Here is a 20,048-nt window from a genome sequence, read left to right on the forward strand (position 1 = left end):
TTAAGAAACAACACATTCCTGAAATAAGACTAGCCAATGCCCAGGCAAGGAATTAATTAAATAAAGCTTTCCCCTCCTCTACTCTTGTTTTATTTACATTTTTTCTACATTTCCTATGGTGCTGAATGCTCTGGATTGACTCAGCTCTCAAAAACCACCTCAGTACCGTTTGTAACCATTTGTTCCTTGACTAGCTCCAAATCAAGCTCAGTTGTCATTTTGCTGTTCTATAAATTCAGATTGTTTCCTCTTTCCCTCTTAACTTTCCCTCAGCTTGATCTTCAGAAGCTCCCTCAATTCCCACCATAAAATCTTTTCTTCCAGTCCAACCTGCCTCACTTTTCTCCTCCTTCCCCCAGCTGCCTCTCCAAGTAGGAAGTCATCTTTCTCCAGCGTCAAGGATAAAATTCACCCCACGCAGAGGAGCTGGTGTCAGGTCCACTTAAGTCTTCCAAAGAATTTCACCTCAGGTGACTTTCCCCTCTCCTCCTCCTCCAGACTCATTCCTTTCACAATGTTTTTCAACAATGACCTCAGCCAGATTCCTTCACTACTGCTAACTTGTACCAGCACTTAATGTACTTTATGTGCCCGCAGTGGCTTTCTTCTGAGTTTGTAATAGGCTGCAAATTCCTTGAAGCATGTCTCATTATATTTTTGTATAGCTCAACTCACTCTGCCTCTACTTAATAAATAATGGCTACTCTACAAGAATGCTCACTACACACCACTCCTGCTTTAAATACCAGCCCTTGCATTGTCAGCTTTCTTAATTTTTCTTTTGTCTGCATGAGTCATTGTACCCATCTTCTGTGTGTGTGTGCATACACATTCATGCTCATTGACATTTCCCTCCACAGAAAGAAATGCTAAAGTAACCCTCTGCACCAAAATTCCTTACTTTGCACATAAATCTAAACAGTTTGATTTAGCTGTGGAGGGTCAGCTTCAAAGATTTTCCACCTTTTTGTTCTTTTATTTTATTCTACACTTATTTTTATAAAAGTTCTCCTTCCCTCCCACAAAAAAAGCCTAACCAGAGAGTTTAAAAGCACTGTGTTCTCCAAGAAAAGCTATTTTAGACACGAGACCCCATGTTTAACTTGCCCTGCTGTTGCTATAAGAACTATATGGCAGATGATAAACAACATGCTAAAAATACACAGAAATCTTGAATACTGGAACTAATCCTAAGTGAAAGAGCTTTATCTTGAGGACCACACAGTGAAGTGGAGCCTGGCTGAGAAAAACACTGGCTCCCACAAGCACAGTCACAATAAGGCACTTTCACTGCTGCAAGGTCTTATTTACTTGTCCAAGCCCATTAGGGGGTTAGACCTGCTCTACAATTGCAAGCCTGGGGTCAGCTTTCACAGGTTTCAGGTACAAATTACAGCCAGTGTCCTGTTTCTGCTTTGGTTACTCACTGGCTTCAGAAACCTTTCTTTCATTTTCTTCACTCGCATTGGCTTTTCAATTTGCTCATTTAATGCACTGCAAGTGAGTTACATTTCCAAAATGTTTCTCTTGCAAGTACATTTTAACCTAGTTTTACTCAAAGGTCTCAGGTGAGATAAGCCAAGCAGGGGCAGGGTTAGAGAGTGTGATTTAAATAACCAATGCAGGCAGGAAGCTGCATCAGAGTTGTGGAGTTCACTGTCTACTCTGTGATCTGTCTTTTGCCAAGACATTTCTGACCGCATCATAGCAGTCCCATCACTGCCAGGAATGTGCCACCTGATAGGAATCCTCACATTCAGCTGCTCTAAATTCAAAGGCCAACCCACATTTTATGCATTTTAACACACCTAAACTTGAAATAGTGCAAATAATACTCTCTTGTCTATGTCACATATATGTGCAGCTTATATTCCACTAGCACTGAAGTCTCTCTAAAACAAGAACTCTTTTTTCACCTATTTAGCAGAGTAATCCTGACATATAGTATGACCATAAGCCTCACCTGAAATTTCATCAAATTCCAGAATCAACTGCACTGCAATCTGGGGTTCCTCAGTAATAATTTGTAGACCATCCCTCTTCTCCTCTCTGTGAGGATGGTGGTAGAAAATACAACCAGTCACAACAGGTTACAGACAACCCCTGAAAGCAACACAGATTTGTTTCACGAAGATGCTGTGGAAAGAGCCACCCTTGCTCATGGCAGGAAAGCTGCACCAATTGCCGCAGAGCCCAAGTAAGCAGAGATGAGATAGCAGCTGGAACTTCTGTTGTGGAAACAGAAAATGCAGCAAACAGAATTCCTACTGTCACAGGAGTCTTACCATTTTGGGTTTATAACCTGACTGTGTTTGCTCAGGTGCTGAAGCAAGGCATCCTGGTACCACAACACTCCTCTTGAGGTCCTTTTCTGCATCTCCCCCTCATGCTGGATTCTCAGTGAACTCAGTCCTTCCCTGCAGACTCTGCCCAGCTGGCCACTGTGTATCCCCCAACTCCACTGAGCAGCAGCAGCCCCTGTGACCAGCAGGGCTCCCTTACATTGCCCCTTTTATAGCACCTCTTTTAATCCCTGTCAGGTCTCAGAAATTTGAATATCAGATCAAAAAGAGTATCTCTCTAAGCACTCCTTTGACCAATATAGTGCTGCAGCTAAGTCCTGGCCTAAAGGCACTTCTGAGCAGAGGTTTCTGTGCTTCACCACACTCAGATTTGGTCCTCACTCCAAGGACTGAATTTTGCCCCACAAATGCTGTTCTCATCCATCTGACCCTTCCCCTCCTGGTTCCCACTTCAGAATAATACTTGGATTGAGCAGAGGAGAATGAACTCTGAGCATCCGGAGTGAAACTGCAAAAAACAAGAAGCTGCCCTGCTCTACAGATGTTTCCACAGCTGTCAAGAACTTGATCTCCTCTGCTGAACTCTCTACTTCCCTGCAAGGCATAGCATTCCATGCCACAGGCAGCCATGTTCCACATCAAAAGGGACAGCACCGTCTCAGCTCCTGTGGAATCGGGTTTGCTTTAGGCCAACTGGGCACAGGCTCAAAGGGTGACACTGGCACAGCTGCACCATTAATGTAGGCTAACAGGAACACAGAAGATGACTGGAAATCAGCTGCTACTTCTGCAGCCCATAATGTACTGCCAAAAATCTCCATATCCCCTTGATCCAAACTAGGCAGAAATTTATACAGTGCTCAGAATCACATATGACCAACATTATCATTTACTGCTCCAGGCACCCTAGGAGCGAGGCACAGCAGTTAGCCTGGGTCAGAGGAGACTTCTGTTCCATGCAGGAACTTCCTGGGACTGTCAGGAGACATTTTGCAGCAGCATTGTACAGTGTTACAGGCATAATTTGAAATCAAACAACTGATGGCAAGCCACATTGTTCTAGTAGAAGCACAACAAAAAAGGTAAAAATAAAAGAGATAAAGATGGCAGGAAAACTGGAATAGTACCTTTCTGACTAAAGAGAAGTAAGCTTTCAAGTGCTAGGCAGATGTTGGAAGACAATGGAAAAATCTGTTGAAAATACTGAATACATAAAATTTGGTTTTTTTCTTATGCAACTAGCTTTATCCCCAGACCTTTTAAGTTTTAAAGAGTGAGATGTACTCAATACAATAGCTACTGTCAGTTTCTAGACAATCATTCCTTCCACTTCTAAATTAATAACTGCAAATCTGTGTCATGCAAAAACACAGGATGATTCTTTGGGCTGTGAACATATTCAGCAGGGGATTTCAGTGCCTTTTCTTCTTCTATCAGGAGCTACCACCAGCTCTCTGAGTCAGATCTCATGCAAATGGCAAAATTTGGCCCCCTGGGAAACAACCACTACCTGCACACCACAGTGCCTTCCCTCTGGGAAACAGGCGGTGGGAGCAGGCAACAGGCTGCCAGCTAGACCATGCTGAGGAGAACACTTAAAAAAAAAAATTCCCCTCTCATTTTCCTTTTCTGACCTTGAACCTGCAGTTTTCATTCTGTGCCCTTTTCAAAAGCAAATTTTTTTTGGAGAAAAAGGATTCGTGTCATACACTTTACTTCTTTCTGCCACAGTAAGCAGCATTCTAAAATAAAGGGGGTGCTGGGGGTAACTGCTGTTAGATGTCATCACCTCTCTCCTCAGTGTGCAGGCACTATGCAATGCCTTGGGTGAATACTTTCAGAGGAGAGACCAAGACACAGCATTCAATACAGCCAATGCATAACGCAGTACCTTAGGCAAACACTTATTTCAAAGGAGTTGTCTAAAAATATATACTTCTTTTGTCTCCTCTGCCCTTCATGGGTGATGACTGGGCTCCTGTGTAGTTTAAAGATGAGATGAAAGGACTCAAAATAATAGGTAAGAGGAAGGGGGAAAATAGCATGAGTTAACAGTTCCTTACACAAGAGACAGACATCACTGTATGCAAGGATTACCTAAACCATTATTTTCTGATTTTAAACACATTTTCATGCTGACCAACCAGCTCCTGGTACTTGTTCATAATAAAATGTAAAACTTCTTTAGATTTTCGACCAGGAAGTAAGCAAACCTGCATCAGTAATACTCCATGATTTAAGTGGTGGTACTGATCTCTGTACACTCAGCCAAACATGTCCTGGGCTCATCCAAAGCCCCGTGAGCAGCAGGGCAGGGAGGGGATTCTGCCCCTCTGCCCCCTCTGCTGAGACGCCACCTGCAGGGCTGCATCCAGCTCTGGGGTCCCAGCTCAGGAAGGACAGGCACCTGCTGGAGCCAGGCCAGAGGAGGCACCAAGGTGATCAGAGGGATGGAGCAGCTCTGCTGTGAGAAAGCTGGGGTTACTCAGTCCAGAGAAGGTTATGGGAAGACCTTAGAGCACCTTCAAGTGCCTAAGGGGGCTTCAAGAGCTGGAAAAGGACTTTTTACAAGGTCATGTAGTAATAGCACAGAGGAAATGGCTTTAAGCTGAAGGAAGGTAGATTTAGATTTGACATTTGGAAGAGATTTTTGCTGTGAGGGTGCTAAGGCACTGGAACAGGTTGCCCCAGGAAATTGTGGCTGCCCCATTCTTGGAAGTGTCCAAGGTCAGGTTGGATGGTGCCCTGAACAACCTGGTCCAGTGGAAGGTGTCAGTGCCCATGGGAGGGGGTTGGAATGAAATTATCATCTTCAGGCTCCTTTCCAAGCCAAGCCATTCTATGAGCCTACAACCTATGACATGAATAGCTATAAAAGATTTTTGTTTCCTGGATCTATCCAATTCTTGCTGCAAATGCTAATGAGGATTTTTGCACTATGGCCATGTTAAATAGTAGAAAATTAAGTGGGATTAGAAAGTAAAAGGCACTTGGGAATAAAATCTTGTAGCTTGCCATCTTAAGATTCCCCTTCACTCTCTTTCTTCCTTCTCCACTTTAAATAACTGTGGCACAAAAGCTAAGAGCCCCCAGTCACTGGTCCACTACTGCACACACAGAGAACAGGCACACAGATGCACTCATGAAGGGACAGCACACATCACTTGAAGGGCTGTCTAAAGGTGAATAATTGAGCCATTTGTGAGGCGTGAGAGTCAATGGGGCTTCTTGAAAGAAACCCAACACCAAACCAAAGGGTTCTTTCAGAGTAAAATGTGAATTCAGAGGAAGAAAGAAATGCGCAATTATATCAGCTACTGGAGGAACTTCCACAGAAACTCTAGCAAAGCATTTCCCAAGTCACAGCATACAAGAGACTGAGCACCAGGGCATCCAACTCCAAATCATCCTTGAATTTCATCACTTATTTCATCACTCTCAGAACCTGTGATGAGATTTGGGCATGGAATCTAGTCAGGCAAAACTTGAAAAGCTGTAACACTTTGCTAGAGTTACAGAGGTGTAGATAGGCAAATGTAGAGAGGTAACCACAGACTCAATGTATCCATCTCAGTGCCTACCCTTGACTCATCCGCAAAGTAACCTTTGAGCTGAAATTTTTGAAGGACTTTTGGAGTCATACCCTTTTGTGTGCTCGAAGTCAGCAGCAGGTTCCGTGAAGACTGGGGCCAGAGAGCCCCCACTAACTTAGAGAGTAGCCCACTTTGCCTACTGTTTAGTGAGAAATTTTCACCACCTTCCCAAACTAGACTGGATGAAGAGAATCCAGATCATCTGTACTGTGGATGAGGACAGTTGTCTCTCCATCTCTCCCCAAAACATCACAATGCACTGAAGGCACATGCTGACTTTAATTCTGGAAGCAGGCATCACGTTTATCTAAATGACATATTCACGAGTCAATGATGTTTGTTTTGCATTCAGCTAAGTTCTGAGTAATTTAACCAGAAAAGTAATCTGGAAATAGTGACAAATCTCTTTATTCATTAAGAGCAAGCATTCCTTAGAAAGCCAAATCAAAGTGGGCTGCTGTGAGCTTGGATCAGCATATGCTCCTTCATTAGCAGCATTGATAGCTACCAGCAGAGAGGATTTTTGTGCCTGAAGTTTGTGCCATACTCCCTTTGAGTCACTCTGACAATCAAAAGGAAATAAAAATATTATCAGCAATTACTGCCTGCATATCCTAGCCTCTGCTCTAGGCTCATATCAAGTCCCTACAGACATTGCCATGGGTGTATTCCAGAGCCCTAATGTGCCAAGCTGTGCCATACAGCAAAACACTGTCATTGTATTCTTTAGTTTCAAACCCACATTTTTTCTTGGCACGTTTATGGAGTCAGTGAAGAATAATTTGCTTTACTTTTCTTATTTAAATACACGTCTGTACTACTGTAGTAAGTTTCTCTAGTCTTACGAAGGCTTCCACAATGCACATCCCTGCAAATGATCTATCAGTCCACACCTGTCCTTGACAGTCCACCCTTGACACTCACAGTCCACCCCTGACACCCACAATGCTACAGCTCATTTCACTCAGGAGCAGAGAAGACTGGGGTGCCAAGTGCCATGAACACTATTGCTGTCCCCTTCCTCCCCCCAGTTCGGAATCTCTGAAGCAGAAATGAAAATTCCTCCTTTCAGCAGCTGTTTTGTGGAAAAGAGCCACCAACACCACATGCAGTTTTCACTCTGTGAGGAACAAGCTGGGCACCAAGATGATTCCATGTGACCACAGGTCTGTCTGTGAAGAGTTCACTGGCAGCGTGAAGCACTTCTCAGGGAGTTCATCCTGAATCACCAAGCAAAGGCAGTTAACATTCCCTCAGAGGGGAATGGTTCTTGGGATATCACACCCATTCCACATCCCCATCACCCCACAGGCTGTTCAGCACACCATACGCTCAGCTCTGCAGCCCTGCTTGTTCTGGTAGACACTGCAAGTTTTACTTTACAACACAACTGATTAAATATAGTGAATTTACAAGTGCCTGAAACCCCCACCAAGTAATAACAGAAAAGTCAGAGGTATTCAGGTGCTCCATGGAACTGTCCTAGGGCATCACCACTGAAGAGACAGAGGTAGTGTTGGCTTTGCCTGGTGGGTAGACTCAACACTGAAAGAAACACAGGACTAATGAAACCACGTATTTCAAGAAATTATTTCCAAGCTGCACTGCCATTAGAAGATTAGATTGGCTCCTGAGTGATACTGCTTTTTCAGGTGGCTGCCTTTTGGCTCAGCCATTGATCCCCCACATCAAGCCTACTTAAGAGACAGAACCATCTGGGCAGAACCTGGGTCAGGGTCCTTTCCCTCTGAAGCCCAGCTGAGCATCACTGGTGGCATTACATCCATACTGCAAGGTGGTGTATCCAAAGTGAGACGGGACCCCCATGCAGCTCCATTTTGGATACTGAACAATTAAAATGCTCAGTTATACAGTTCAGGAAGCCCTAGCTGAGCATTACTGATCTAGCTGAGAATTACTGTTTTAACATTACCTTCATTTATTATATTTTCTGCTCTCCAGAATGCTTCCAAAGAACCTCAGGCACACAATTTATTGCTGAGACCAGGAAGCATAGGATGATTAATGAAAATAGGTGTTACTGTTACCCAAGACAGTCATGACCCATCCTATGTGCTTGCTTGCAACTGTACGGCTCCAGACACTGTCTGGACACAAAAATTTTCTGGAAAAACAGCACTTGCACTAATGCTGCAATCCATCATTTGCACTAATGTCATAAGCTGACTTAACTCCAAAAAATGCTGGAAGTGCACTGTTAAACCATTGTGTGGGCTTCATGGGCAAACTGTGTTCACTTGTTATTCTATTTATGTTCTTAAGCAAACATGTAGAAACTGAGAAGCCTTCTTTGTGATATGAACCAAAGCAGATTTTAGTGAGAAAACAGATCTTTCTGCCCTGCACAAGGGACCTGAACAATGTTTTAACATTCAAAATTATTTTCACATGAGAATTCCCACTTAGAGGTTTCCAGTTTATGGTCACTGATTTCAAGTTAATAAGCAGAAGGGTATTTAAATAAAACATAATACAGAGCTTTGTGAAGTAAAGCTGCTAATCTGATTTAGATTGCTTTATTTCCAGCTCCACAACACTCAGCTTCCAGTCAGTAGCCTTGCTGAAGGCTGCCTAAGTTCCTTGAGGTACTTTTGTTGTCAGAAATTTGCATCAACAGCACTGATGCAAAGAGCCCACTAACAGTCCAATAATGCAAAGTACACATGAAATAAAGCAGATCTAAAAACCATCAAGACAATGCATTTTTCTCATTTATTCAAATCTTCTGCAGGAAGTAAACACTGAAAGATTTAAAAAAACTTCACACTGCAGTATGTACAGTTTTGTGACATCACATGAGGAAATTAATTTCTAATAAAAAAAATGAGACCAGTTAAATTACTGAAGACACATCACAATAAAACTGGTTGTGGTAAAATCCCAAATTCTTATGTATGGCAATGAAAATCAATACTCCTTTGTTTTACAGGGATGGAATAGTCCAGGTACAATATTTCAATTACGCAAAATGGAGTCCTGAACTTACATGACTTATTATAGTTGTATGAGCACTTCATGTATTAAAAGTAGGTTTGCATTTTTTTTTTCCAGACCCTTTTGAATTGAAGCACATTCTTTCACAAAGCTAAAATACCACAGCAGAAGTCATGTCCAGAAGTGGAATACTGTTGTGTTTTGAACTGACCTGACTTGTTAAGACTTTTTTTTTTTTTTGCCAACGCACAGATGCACAGGGTCCCCCATGCACTTTTCATGCAGCAGTTAATCACAACTTTAAATAAAAGAATTTTTCTATACATTCTTCCAGACTTGCAACTGTATACATACATGCAAAAGTTTTTAAACCTATGTGATCATATTTACACTTATACATGGAATATACATAACAAAAAAGATTAAAAGTTTTTTTTCCTTTGCATTAGAACAATACAAAATATGTATTTTTCATTAAGGAAACCACTATTTACATCACCTTTTAAAAACCAATTTCAACATATTATAGGTGTAACAAGTCAACATATTTACATTATATATAAATATATATATAATATATACTTACCAGTTTACTCCTCTGTAAGATGTGGCAGAGAACAAACTGGTAATATCATGTCACTGACGTCAATGAGAGCTGTAATACTTTCACCAACATTTAACAGGGAAAATTTAAACCGCTCATTTCTTTCTTTTAAAAACATTTGTAAATCAAAAATTTAAAAACTTCACTAAGAGTAAATGGCTACGAAAAGTAAAAGTTATGGCTGAATTCCCTTTTGATCTCATATAAACCTCTCAAACTGAGCTGCCCAGCTGTGTAGTATCAGTAGAGAAGCCCTCCAGCTCTCCACTTTTGATTCTGTAGTCAAGCATTACCCACCATCTTTTCCTCAAGCTTTGGCAGAAGAGACACTAGAAACGTGGGTATCTGAGTCCCAGACACCTCCCTGTGGAAAGAAAAGGCATATCTGCATGGCAATTCCGAGTCAATCCCCAAATCCAGCGGGTTTGGGTGCTCCACCAGGCGCTGGTGATGCCCCTTGAGCAAGGCACCAGGGTCTCCACAATGCAACTGCTGCAGCCCCAGGCCTTCCCAGCCAAGCGGGGCCAGAGTTGATTCAGGCTGAAGTTCCAAGGGGCTGCAACTGCACTCTCAGTGTAGTATAGAGACAATTCCCTAACTCGCTTCCTCACTGAGAGCTGGAGCCAGCTTTCCCCCAGCAGTCTCTGCTAGCTGTAACTGGGATATGCCCTCCCTTCCCTCCCTGCTCCTTTGAGATGGCAAGATCACACAACAGCACCCATTGATCCTGCACTGCTCTGCCCAAACAGCTGCTGCTGCCAAGATCTGCCAGGACCCCATTTTGCTCCAAATCTGTAGTCTAAAGGCCTAGAGGAAACAGGAGTTGCTGAGAGTTACCAAGGGCTACTCAAGAGATGACCTTGGTTTGCAATTCATCTACAGGGACTGCTGGAAATCAGGGATCTTTTCTTGCTTGGGAAAACGTGGCCAGCCCTACCAGTCCCTCCTGGGACAACAAACCCAGCTCCCACACCCCTCTTTTCTGATGGAAAAGTCCCCAAGGAAAAAAATAGCAACTCCTTTTTACTCACCCATGCTACAAGACAAGAAGTAATTAAAGAGCCTTTGGTCCTAAGGTGTCAATGCTGTAAATGTGGATGGGGTAGATTCAAAGAAGACCTCTCTTCTCTAGGGAGAGAGTAACACCAGTGATACTGGAGAATTCCACATAGGAGAAGAAAGTTGCCCTCTTAGCAGCTGACTGAGCATTCCCTTGGCATCTCCTGCCCTCTCTCAAGGGCCTTACCTGCTGTTTGAGAGTGCAATGTCTACAGGAGAAAAGATTCTTCCATGAACACCATGTCTCAAACTTAAATTCTTGTATATTAGAGTTTACTGACGTCTGTGAGAATGGCAATACCCTTTTGTTAACATCAACTAAAAAGAAAGCTAAATCCTTAACTGGTCAAACTGTTAACATTTTAACTTTACTGTTTTACAAAACTTTCAAAACTAAATGTTCAAAGGTATATATTATAACAATAGACTACCCTAGATTAAATACAAAGTTCAGCGCATTGCTCGATTCCAGTATTATTTTTTGTTAGGGTCAGAATCTCTTCTCCACTCTTCATTTCAACTTAGCTTTGGAGAAGTTTTTTCCACCAGATAATTCCACATCCTCTCACACTGCATTTTTCTGTGGAGCTCTTCAAGCAAATTATAGCCCTGTATTTAGTCTGGGGACCATCTATTATTCTATATTGTATATATTTCCTACCTATATACACATTGTTTCAAGAAAAATAATCAATTAAGACTTTAAAAGACATTTAATGGATGGAACAAATACCATCTTTTTAATATTTCTGCTGGGTTGACTCATATAAAAAGAATTCAGTTTCACTGTCAATCCAAAATATACTTTTTTTCATTAATGATTATTCTATGAGACATCTGAATTGTCATTGGGCTACTTATAAATGCAATATTAAAGAGAAACAAAGTTTTATTTTTATATTATACTTCAGACAATGACATTTAAAATGATATTAGATTTGTGTGAAGGTTTTAAAATATAAATCTTCTTTGTACAGCCCATTAATATATTATGCTTCACCAAAGTAACATAAAAATATATCTTTAAATTGCTCTGTTATTTCTCATAAAAACCAGGGGGAATGTTTTATACCAGATACTGCCAAATATTTGTGTTCCCTAAAAGAAGGTATCCCCCGGAGGGAGGCAAAACAGAATAGTGGTGCATTTTCCAGCTGTCAGACAGAAGAAGTCCCTTTCAGCAGGAACTGCACTGGAAAGAGGAGGAACTGATCTCGGGCTGGGGACAGGAACAAGAGGGGGACAACAGCTTGCTCTGTCTCAGCAAGCCAGGAGTCTGGGAAAAGGATCTCTGAAACCAAACCAGATGGAAAAGAGCAAAATGTCCCGTCACTCATGTCTGCTATGCAGACATGGGATGGACACAAACAGCAGTTTTGTCATGTCATTGGCTTTGCAATGGTGAAAACAAGACAAAATTAAATAAGAGTGCAGCTTCCATTATTTGTGCAAGCCAACTGCTTAGCTGCCTCCTGATGGCAGAGAGGATTATCTGTGAAATCAAGAAGCCACAGAGAACTTTTTTTTTTTTTTAAAGGGAGTAAAAAGTTGAGCACAACTTCTGCTTGCCTATAATTCATATAATTTAGAGCAACTGGATTTTGTCCTCTTCCTGCCCCCAGAGAAATAAGGGCTGCAAATGGAGTTAACACTGACAGTGCTAACGGGAAAGCAGAGCCACACGACTCTTCCCCAGCCAGCAATTCTTTTAAAATGTCTCAGCTCTGACTGCAATTTTCAGTTCCTCCCATCTCAGGCTGATACTGCCAGATGTTACAAATCACAGCACAGGTGGGGATTGAGGAAAAGGGCAGGGAAGGATTTCTCAGATATATCCCACTATCCATTACAGAACATGACAAAACCACAGTTTTATCCTCAGTGCTACCTGGAAAATTATTCTAAAGCCAGATTTTCTGCAGTGAAAGGGTAGTGCATTAAACCATGTATCAGCTGTTCAGAGAGTAATAAATATTGGCAGATTATAGATTCTTTTCCCTGGTTGTAGGAAGAGGCCAACACATTTTTCATTAAAATCCTATTCCATCTCAGAGTGGAAGTCTGATGTGCTGCTTTAGTGCAGATGGTACTCTTCCACAGGGAAGCAGGATGGTGCTGAACACACAATTCTGTTCATCCCCTTCATCAGCTTTCCAGCATTTTCCTCACTGAATACACGTACTAAGCCTTCTCAATCACACTACTCCAAGAGGCATTTTGGCTTTCCCCTTTTAGGCAGGAAAGCGACAGGAATGTGCCGACAAAAGGACTCATGCAGTATTTGCACGGCCTATGAAAATCCGCCTTTTTATAAAAACCTAGAAAAACCCCTTAATTCTAACTAGTAACTCATAACTATGGCTAAGAATTCTGAGGAAGGCATTTGTTGAGAGCAGAGCAAGGAAGAAAAATAGATTTTACACCACTATTCTGGCAGGACCACAAACAAGATTTAAAAATAACAATACAAATTTTGGAAGCACTAAAAAATACATTTCAGTGCACTTCAATTATTAACACTGACGCAGGTTTTCCAATATGATGAGCTAATACCTTGGACGGACTGCTCCACTTCTTAAAAGTTATTCTTAAAATTTCACAAAACATATTAAAACATTCAAAAAAAAAAAAAAAAAGTATGCTGTCTCTATGCTCAGGCTTCAAAAAATAAGGATTATTTTACAGGGAGGAAGGAAACGCAGCATTACCATCACCTAGGCCGTACGCTTACACTTTATGTTATACCAAAAGCTTGCAAATCCAAATAAGACTCTGATCAAAGAGTACTCATAACTTAATCTGATACATACAGAAATGTCTTGTACAAATTACAACCCTTCTAGTTTCCTTGTGACAATCTACTGTAAAGCAAATTTTATCTACATGTATTTTAAATAACATCACCAGAAAAATAAAAAGTTTATCAAATGAAAACATTTCAATTAGACCATGCTTTTCTTTTTAAATCATGCTCAATTTATACAGTAGTGAAGTTCATACTCATTTTTCTTTTTTCTTTTTTTTTTTTTTTAAACAAAGATTCAAAACCGCTGATTGTAAACTCACTGAGGAGGCTGCAGTTTATTCTGGCTCTTTTTTGATTGTTCGCACTTTTTCCAGAAGTCCATGCACTTCTCCATTCACACCACCATGCTGATGAGAGGTGTTACTCCCCATATGGCTGTTGTAAGGGCTTCTTAAGTTAGTGAAAGGAGTTTTGAGCTCTGCGTCAGATGTCAACTCCTCTTTGATTGTAACCCGAGTTGAGCTCTCGGTAAATGAGGGTTCATTCCAAATTTCTTTGTCATGTGCTTCTTGGCTGCTGACAGAGCTGCCACCTTTCTGTAACATGTAGTACAATATTGGATTGGTTTTGGTCAGTCTCGGAGAGTCTTTCTCATAATCATTCTTGTCCATGCCCGTGATCACCCACCTGATGGGGCCCTTCTCACTGGGCATGGAACACATGCTGAACTGGTCAGACTCCAGCCTGGACACCGTACTCCCCACATGCTCAGGGAAGGGGGAGCTGGCTGGACTTTTTACTGCTACGGGATACTGAAATGTTCTGTGATCTACACAATTGTTCTGCTGCACAGGGCTTCCCACCAATGATCTTACTGAAGAAATGGTGAATTCAGGTTTATTGATTGTTGCACTGGTTTTGTTTCCTTTTTTCTTGCCCTCTGTTAGTATGTTATTCCTATGTTGTGACAGATCTCTCTCACAGTTTTCTGAGAGAAGCAGCTGTTTCAACACATTAAAGCCTTTACTATCTCTAGACCAACTCCTATTTTCAGTTTCACTATTTGAACCATGACTTACAGCATATTTAAATTCAGCATCATTTCTGCTGAATTTCAGTTCTTGCTGGTTAAGCAAAGGCCCGTACAGCGCCTCAGTAGGAGAAGTGTGATTGTTTCCAGCATCAGACACACTACTTTTCACCTTTTTTAATGGGCTTTCCAAAGGCTCAGCATGAAGCTTCCTCTTCTTCGGTACTGTGCAAAGACTCTTGGATTCAAGGTGTGTCAGCTCGTTGTTTCGGTGACTCCTGTCCAGCTCATCTGCAGGGTAATTGTCTTGATTCTGTCTCAGCAACCTACTTAGCAGGCCATTTTTGGAAAAAGAGAAATCTTGAGGTGAAAGAGGCTCAGATTTCACCTCCTCGGATGCTGGAGAAGCAGCTGTGTTTCTCTGCAGTGAATGAACAAACCCTTGGAATTTGTTACCCTTGCATTCTCTTACTTGTTGTGCATTTGAATTATAAGGAACATTTGATTCGTCAGATGGTTCAGTTTTTATTTTCACCGTCAATATTTGCTCATTCAAAGCCTTGTCTGCCTGTTCTTGAGAACTTTCATCTCTTAAAAGCATCCTCTCTTTCTTTTCACTTTTACCTTTATTGGGAGTTCCCAGAAGCAGCTGAAGGACAGTGCGCCTTTCAAGGAGATTTTCTATTTCCGAACCTGGAAGTCCTTGTTCAGCCGGTGCGGGTGCGGGCTGACAACTGAATATTTTGTTATTTTCTTCATGCATACTCAATTTATTCGTAAGCAGAGGGCTGTTCAATCTATCAATCAAGCCCACAGGTTTATCCATGTTCCCTGCCAGCAGCTGTTTGCTAGCTCTTTGTTCCTCACTTGACATGGAACTCTGCATGCCGCACTGAGCCAGGTTCTGCAGCAGCTTGCTGGCACTGAATGCTGAGGAGTTCTGGGGACTATCAGTCCTGTTCAGCTTAGCTCCTTGGATTTCCTTGCTTTTGGACAGGTCTATCAAGTGTTTAGATGCAGAATTCATCAGTCTGTCCGGCTGGATGCTGCAGGCATAGGGCGGCGAGCTCCGCTTGACAGCCAGCGACTGGTGTGAGAGATTTATAGGAGAGTCTGCTTTTGTAGAAGCCAGCAAGGGTGGAGTGCTTAACGGAGTCATTCGGTTGGCACTGGGACTGTCAGCAACAGGAGTCCTTTTCCCAGTCTGTACAGTGAATTTTGCCACATCAGCTGTACTGTGTGGTCCCTGAGGATCATTACTCTTGTCTACCTGTTCTTCACTCTTATGCCCAAGTAACAGCTGAAGTAGTGTTACCTTCTGGTGGGGATTTAGCTTAGAGGCTTTCGGAGTGTCTTTCTCTTCCTTGTTCTCCGGACAGGAAACTTTTGGATCCCAGTTACGAAGCAAGGACTGAGTCAGGTTATCCAGTGATGCAGGTGGACCTGCATCTGGTTTATCTGTCCTCTGTTTAAAGGAGAGGTCTATAGGAAGACAGTTAGAATGGGAGCTTTCATCATCACTGCTGTCTTCTGTAAAACTGGGATTGTTGTCTGAATACTCATCAACAGTTGTTGGTGTGCTGCTGTCTTCAAAAATGCTGGCTCTCTCACTTTGCTCACGCCCTTTCATGTGCTTGGTGGTATTCTGGCTTTTCAGCAGATGTAAGAGCAAACTGTTGCTGGGAGAGGTTTTCAGGTTACTCCTTTCCACAGTACTTTTGTATCCCACAGTTTTGGGAGGTGAGTGCATGATTCCCACTGAATTCTGAAACGGTGCCATATTGCCTTTGCTAGCGACTGTTTTAGGGGATGATCCTGCTTGACCATTGAGATGGCTTGTCATTCCTTTGGCCAAACCAAACTGGCCTATGTCCTTCTGAGCACTTTCTTGTAGTCTGGCCATTGCTGCAAGTCTCTCGCTTGCAATCTGATTGGCATTTTGTGCTTTTAAAGCATGTTCCCTGGAGTACTGCTGCAAGTGGGCCTCACTGGAAAGGAGCAAAGCCAGCTGGCTGCACGCTACGCTGGGCTTGGGCGAAGCAGCAGGACTGGATCGTTTCTCTACCATGCTTGCAACAGCTTGTAATCTCGCAGCACACGACAGGGGCTCATTCATCACCTTGGGGCTGCTCTGCACTGCATGAGGAGATTCGATAAACCTCTCTTTGGGCAGGTTCTTAGTGATATCAGGCAGGCTGTTGTCCAGCTTCTGATCTTTTGCTTTGCTCTTCTTCAGCAGAGTCTTCAGGTGGCTGGATGCAACACCATAGCACCTTAAATCTTTTTCCACTTGTAAAGAATCATGGCTAAGGGAATACCCTTGCTCCTTAAGACTCTGTCTAATCTGCTGTGACAGAGCAACACTCTGCAGCCTAGAGCTGAATGACTGAAGCAAAGAGGCAAGTAATGTGCTATCCTGTTTGCCTTTAGGCACATTTTCAACCATGCCAGCCAACAAAGCTTCCTTTTTTCCATCTAAATCCACAATGGAATCAGACAACCGCCTTCTCTTTGCTGCATTCCAGTCTTCTGAAGACTGCAACAGTCTTGCTTTTTTGAGGTGCAGCATGCCAGATCCCCGATACGTATTTGAGTTAAGAACTGGACCATTACTCTGACAGCTGGGAAATCTATTTCCTGAAATCTTAAAGTTTTGATCCTCCCCACTATGCCCAGTGGACTTCTTGTCAACTGCAGTACCTGAGCCTCCTGCTGCTTGATGCATTAGTAATCCCTCTAGGTAAGTTAGAACAACAGAATCCTGGTGCATCTCAGAGCCAAGCTCTTCTCCATGAGTCATGTTCAATAAAAGTTTCCAAAAAGGCTCTGTTTCTGTTCACTTCAAATACTGGTTTTGCTCAATCAAGATGCAGAGTTAATAACAGGTAGATGTCTACAGTGTTTTCTTAGAGACTTTCAGAAACAATAGAAAATGTAGGCAGGCTTCTCCCAGTGTACACTGTTTGATGAGCCAGGTTTCCAATCATAGCAATCAGCTGATATCTAGGATATTATGGATGAAGTCTAGGAGGAACACTCAAAACATGGCTTCACAGAAAAAAAGTTCCATTAAATATTCACTGCCTTCTTTCTTCTGGAGGCCAGCTTGCTTTTCTTCCTTTTCCATCTCCACCAAGCACATAAAATTCCTAAGTCAGAAACACAAAACAAAAAAAAAATATTTAGGATTAAGATATAATTGCATAAAACATTTTTCTCTAAAAAAAAAAAAAAATCCAGACCCAACCCCCTGTGCATTGTTTTAGGCAGAGATTCAGGATACATGAACAACACATATTCCAGAAGAAACTAAAAATCAAATAAAGGACAAAATACATGGTATCCAATTCAAAAAACATTATGAAAACAATTCTGAGATGAGGTTTTACACAAAAATTAAGCTTACTTATCGTAAGCACAGCTACTACAAGCCTTCACTGAATTTCACTATTCTACAGCTAAAAATAAGGAATAGCAAACCTGACAGGAAAATCTGAAATCACTCTAAACACAGTTTAAAAAAAAATCCATTGAATTTTCAACTTCACAGTTGCATGAACTTTTCTTCTGTAAACATAAATACACAGGACATGCAGCCTATCACTCTTAAACTGAACTAATAGGAAAAGGCAGGCCTAAAGTCAATGTTTAGTTTCACGTTGCATATGTTCTGAAATAACAGAATAGACAGCATCATATATATGAGTACATTTCTGTTTGGCAGGTGGATGATAATATTGCTGAAAGTAGAAACAAAGTTGTTAGCACTGCCCAAGACCATGCACCAGTGCAAAATCCAGTATGGTAACACAATAGGGGTGAAATCTGTTGTCTTACAACACCCAAACACCACATTAGAACAATCATGTGATAAGAGTGGGGAAGAGGTTGCATATGCACCTGATGCAACAAAAATCTTGGCATCAAAATCCTCCCTTCCCTGGAGGATTTTCACCTTTGCGTTCTCTCTACATGAAGCATACGACGGCAAAACCAAACCAAACCAGTTCTTCCCTGAAGTCTTGTTATTCTTCAGGAGTGTATAACAGCTCTACTAAATACCTCCTTGGATGCGGCAGTATGGAATAAAAAGCTGTTTTAAAATGCACAGACATGGCACTTGTGCTGGATGCAACTCTTCAGTTTCACTTATAGGGCTGGTCAATGGCAGCACCAACATTTCAGTCACCACACCTCAATAATGGGACCATTACACTACATGTGCATCCTCCACTGACTCAGTACTAAACTGGCATAAGTATTCAACATGAGCAAAGGTAAGTGTCCTTCTGCATACTGAACTCTGTAATTTGCTTTTATGGGCTAAAGCCCATTGAAAATTTGTATTTACAAGTTTAAAAGGGATGCACACAGATGAAATCCTTTCCTCCTTAAAGTGAATGAATATTTTATGATTGATTTCCCAGAGGCAAGTTTTTAATTCAAAATCTACAGGCAACTAGAAATCAGAAAATAATCAGATCTTAAAAATGTAAAGAATAAGAACTACTAAACAGCTGTAATGTTAACTGTCCTTAATCTCCCTGGGCAAATATTCCCTTACTTGGTTTTAAGTCATCTAGAAAAACTCTAAAAATGGAGCTATCTTAAAAAAAGAAGCCAAAACCAAACCCAAACAAAAAGTCTAACCAGCAACGCATTGTAGTGTAAATGTGTATATCCATGCATTTAAATATCAAGTGCAAAGCTGTTAGCAATTATTGAGGTCTCAGTATTTCTCTCAGAAATATATTAACCAGCATTTACAGAATTACCTGTGGAAGACACAGTGTTCCTTCAAACATGAAACAACTTAAATGTGGATTCAGCTAACTGAAAATTACTGATCATCTTACTGTTCCTTAAAAAACTCTATACCTCTGAGTGGGCTTCTACAGAGTTTCAACCCAATACCAGAAAAAAAATCACAAATAAAAATCCCCCCCCCCCCCCATAACAACAAAACAAGATTTCTAATGAAACTATCAAATAGCCAGCAACAGGAACAGCAATACTAATTTCCTCAAACATCTGGGAACACAATCTGGAGAATATATTTTTCCAGCTTCCAAAAGTGTTGCATTTAAGACAATAAAACTGAAATTCTGTCAGGATTTCTGACTCTGGTAAAAGCAAGGCTTACAGGACACCTTTAATATACAGTCCCAAACAAATGTACCATTAAGCCAATATTCAGTACAACTTTACTCACTACATCTTTGGGTAATTCAAAAAAGACAATGCATTTATGCAAATCCCTCAGGTACTCCAAAAGCCTCCTTCAGGAAAAGATACTTGTAGCCAGTACAGTTTATATACAATAACTATTCTAAGAAGTGTTCTGCCACCTTTTTAATTTTTTATTTTATTTTAATTACCCAGTGCTAGGGAAATACTGATAAATTTAATGAAATTGGGTTGCTGCAAAGAAGCTTCTTTAAAGATAATGAAATCTGGAAAGCACTTAACACATTAGAACAGGACATCAGCAATCCTTTTAAAAAGCTTCTTTTGATTTAGTGCTGTAACAGATATTAGTGTTAAAATCTCACATGACAATGTCCATCTGAGGTGTAGTCATGACAAATCTAAACCAGCTTTGGAAATTAATGCTCAGCGGGACACTAAGGCAACCATTCAGCCACCTTCTAAATACATACAAAGTGTACAAAAGAACTTCCCAGGATCCACTGAAATGTTAATATTTTTTCTTTGAAATAAATATTTAAAAAATTATCAGAGCAGTGCTAAGGAAAAA

The 20,048-nt window shown here is 41.3% G+C and overlaps 1 protein-coding gene across 6 annotated transcripts in view; it reads right to left on the reverse strand.

The window, feature by feature from the left end:
• Nucleotides 1-8,610: 8,610 nt before the first annotated feature.
• NRIP1 (nuclear receptor interacting protein 1) overlaps nt 8,611-20,048 on the reverse strand; it is a 73,225-nt gene continuing 61,787 nt past the window's right edge. For all 6 annotated transcript variants that reach the window (XM_038149848.1, XM_038148168.1, XM_038150693.1 and 3 more), the window contains one exon: nt 8,611-17,439. In XM_038149848.1, the coding sequence (XP_038005776.1) occupies nt 13,596-17,090 (3,495 nt within the window). In that variant the 5' untranslated portion in view covers nt 17,091-17,439 and the 3' untranslated portion in view covers nt 8,611-13,595. The remainder of the gene's footprint in view (nt 17,440-20,048) is intronic.

Source organism: Motacilla alba, chromosome 1 (assembly GCF_015832195.1).
Source record: "Motacilla alba alba isolate MOTALB_02 chromosome 1, Motacilla_alba_V1.0_pri, whole genome shotgun sequence".
In the NCBI taxonomy this organism is placed as follows: Eukaryota; Metazoa; Chordata; class Aves; order Passeriformes; family Motacillidae; genus Motacilla; species Motacilla alba.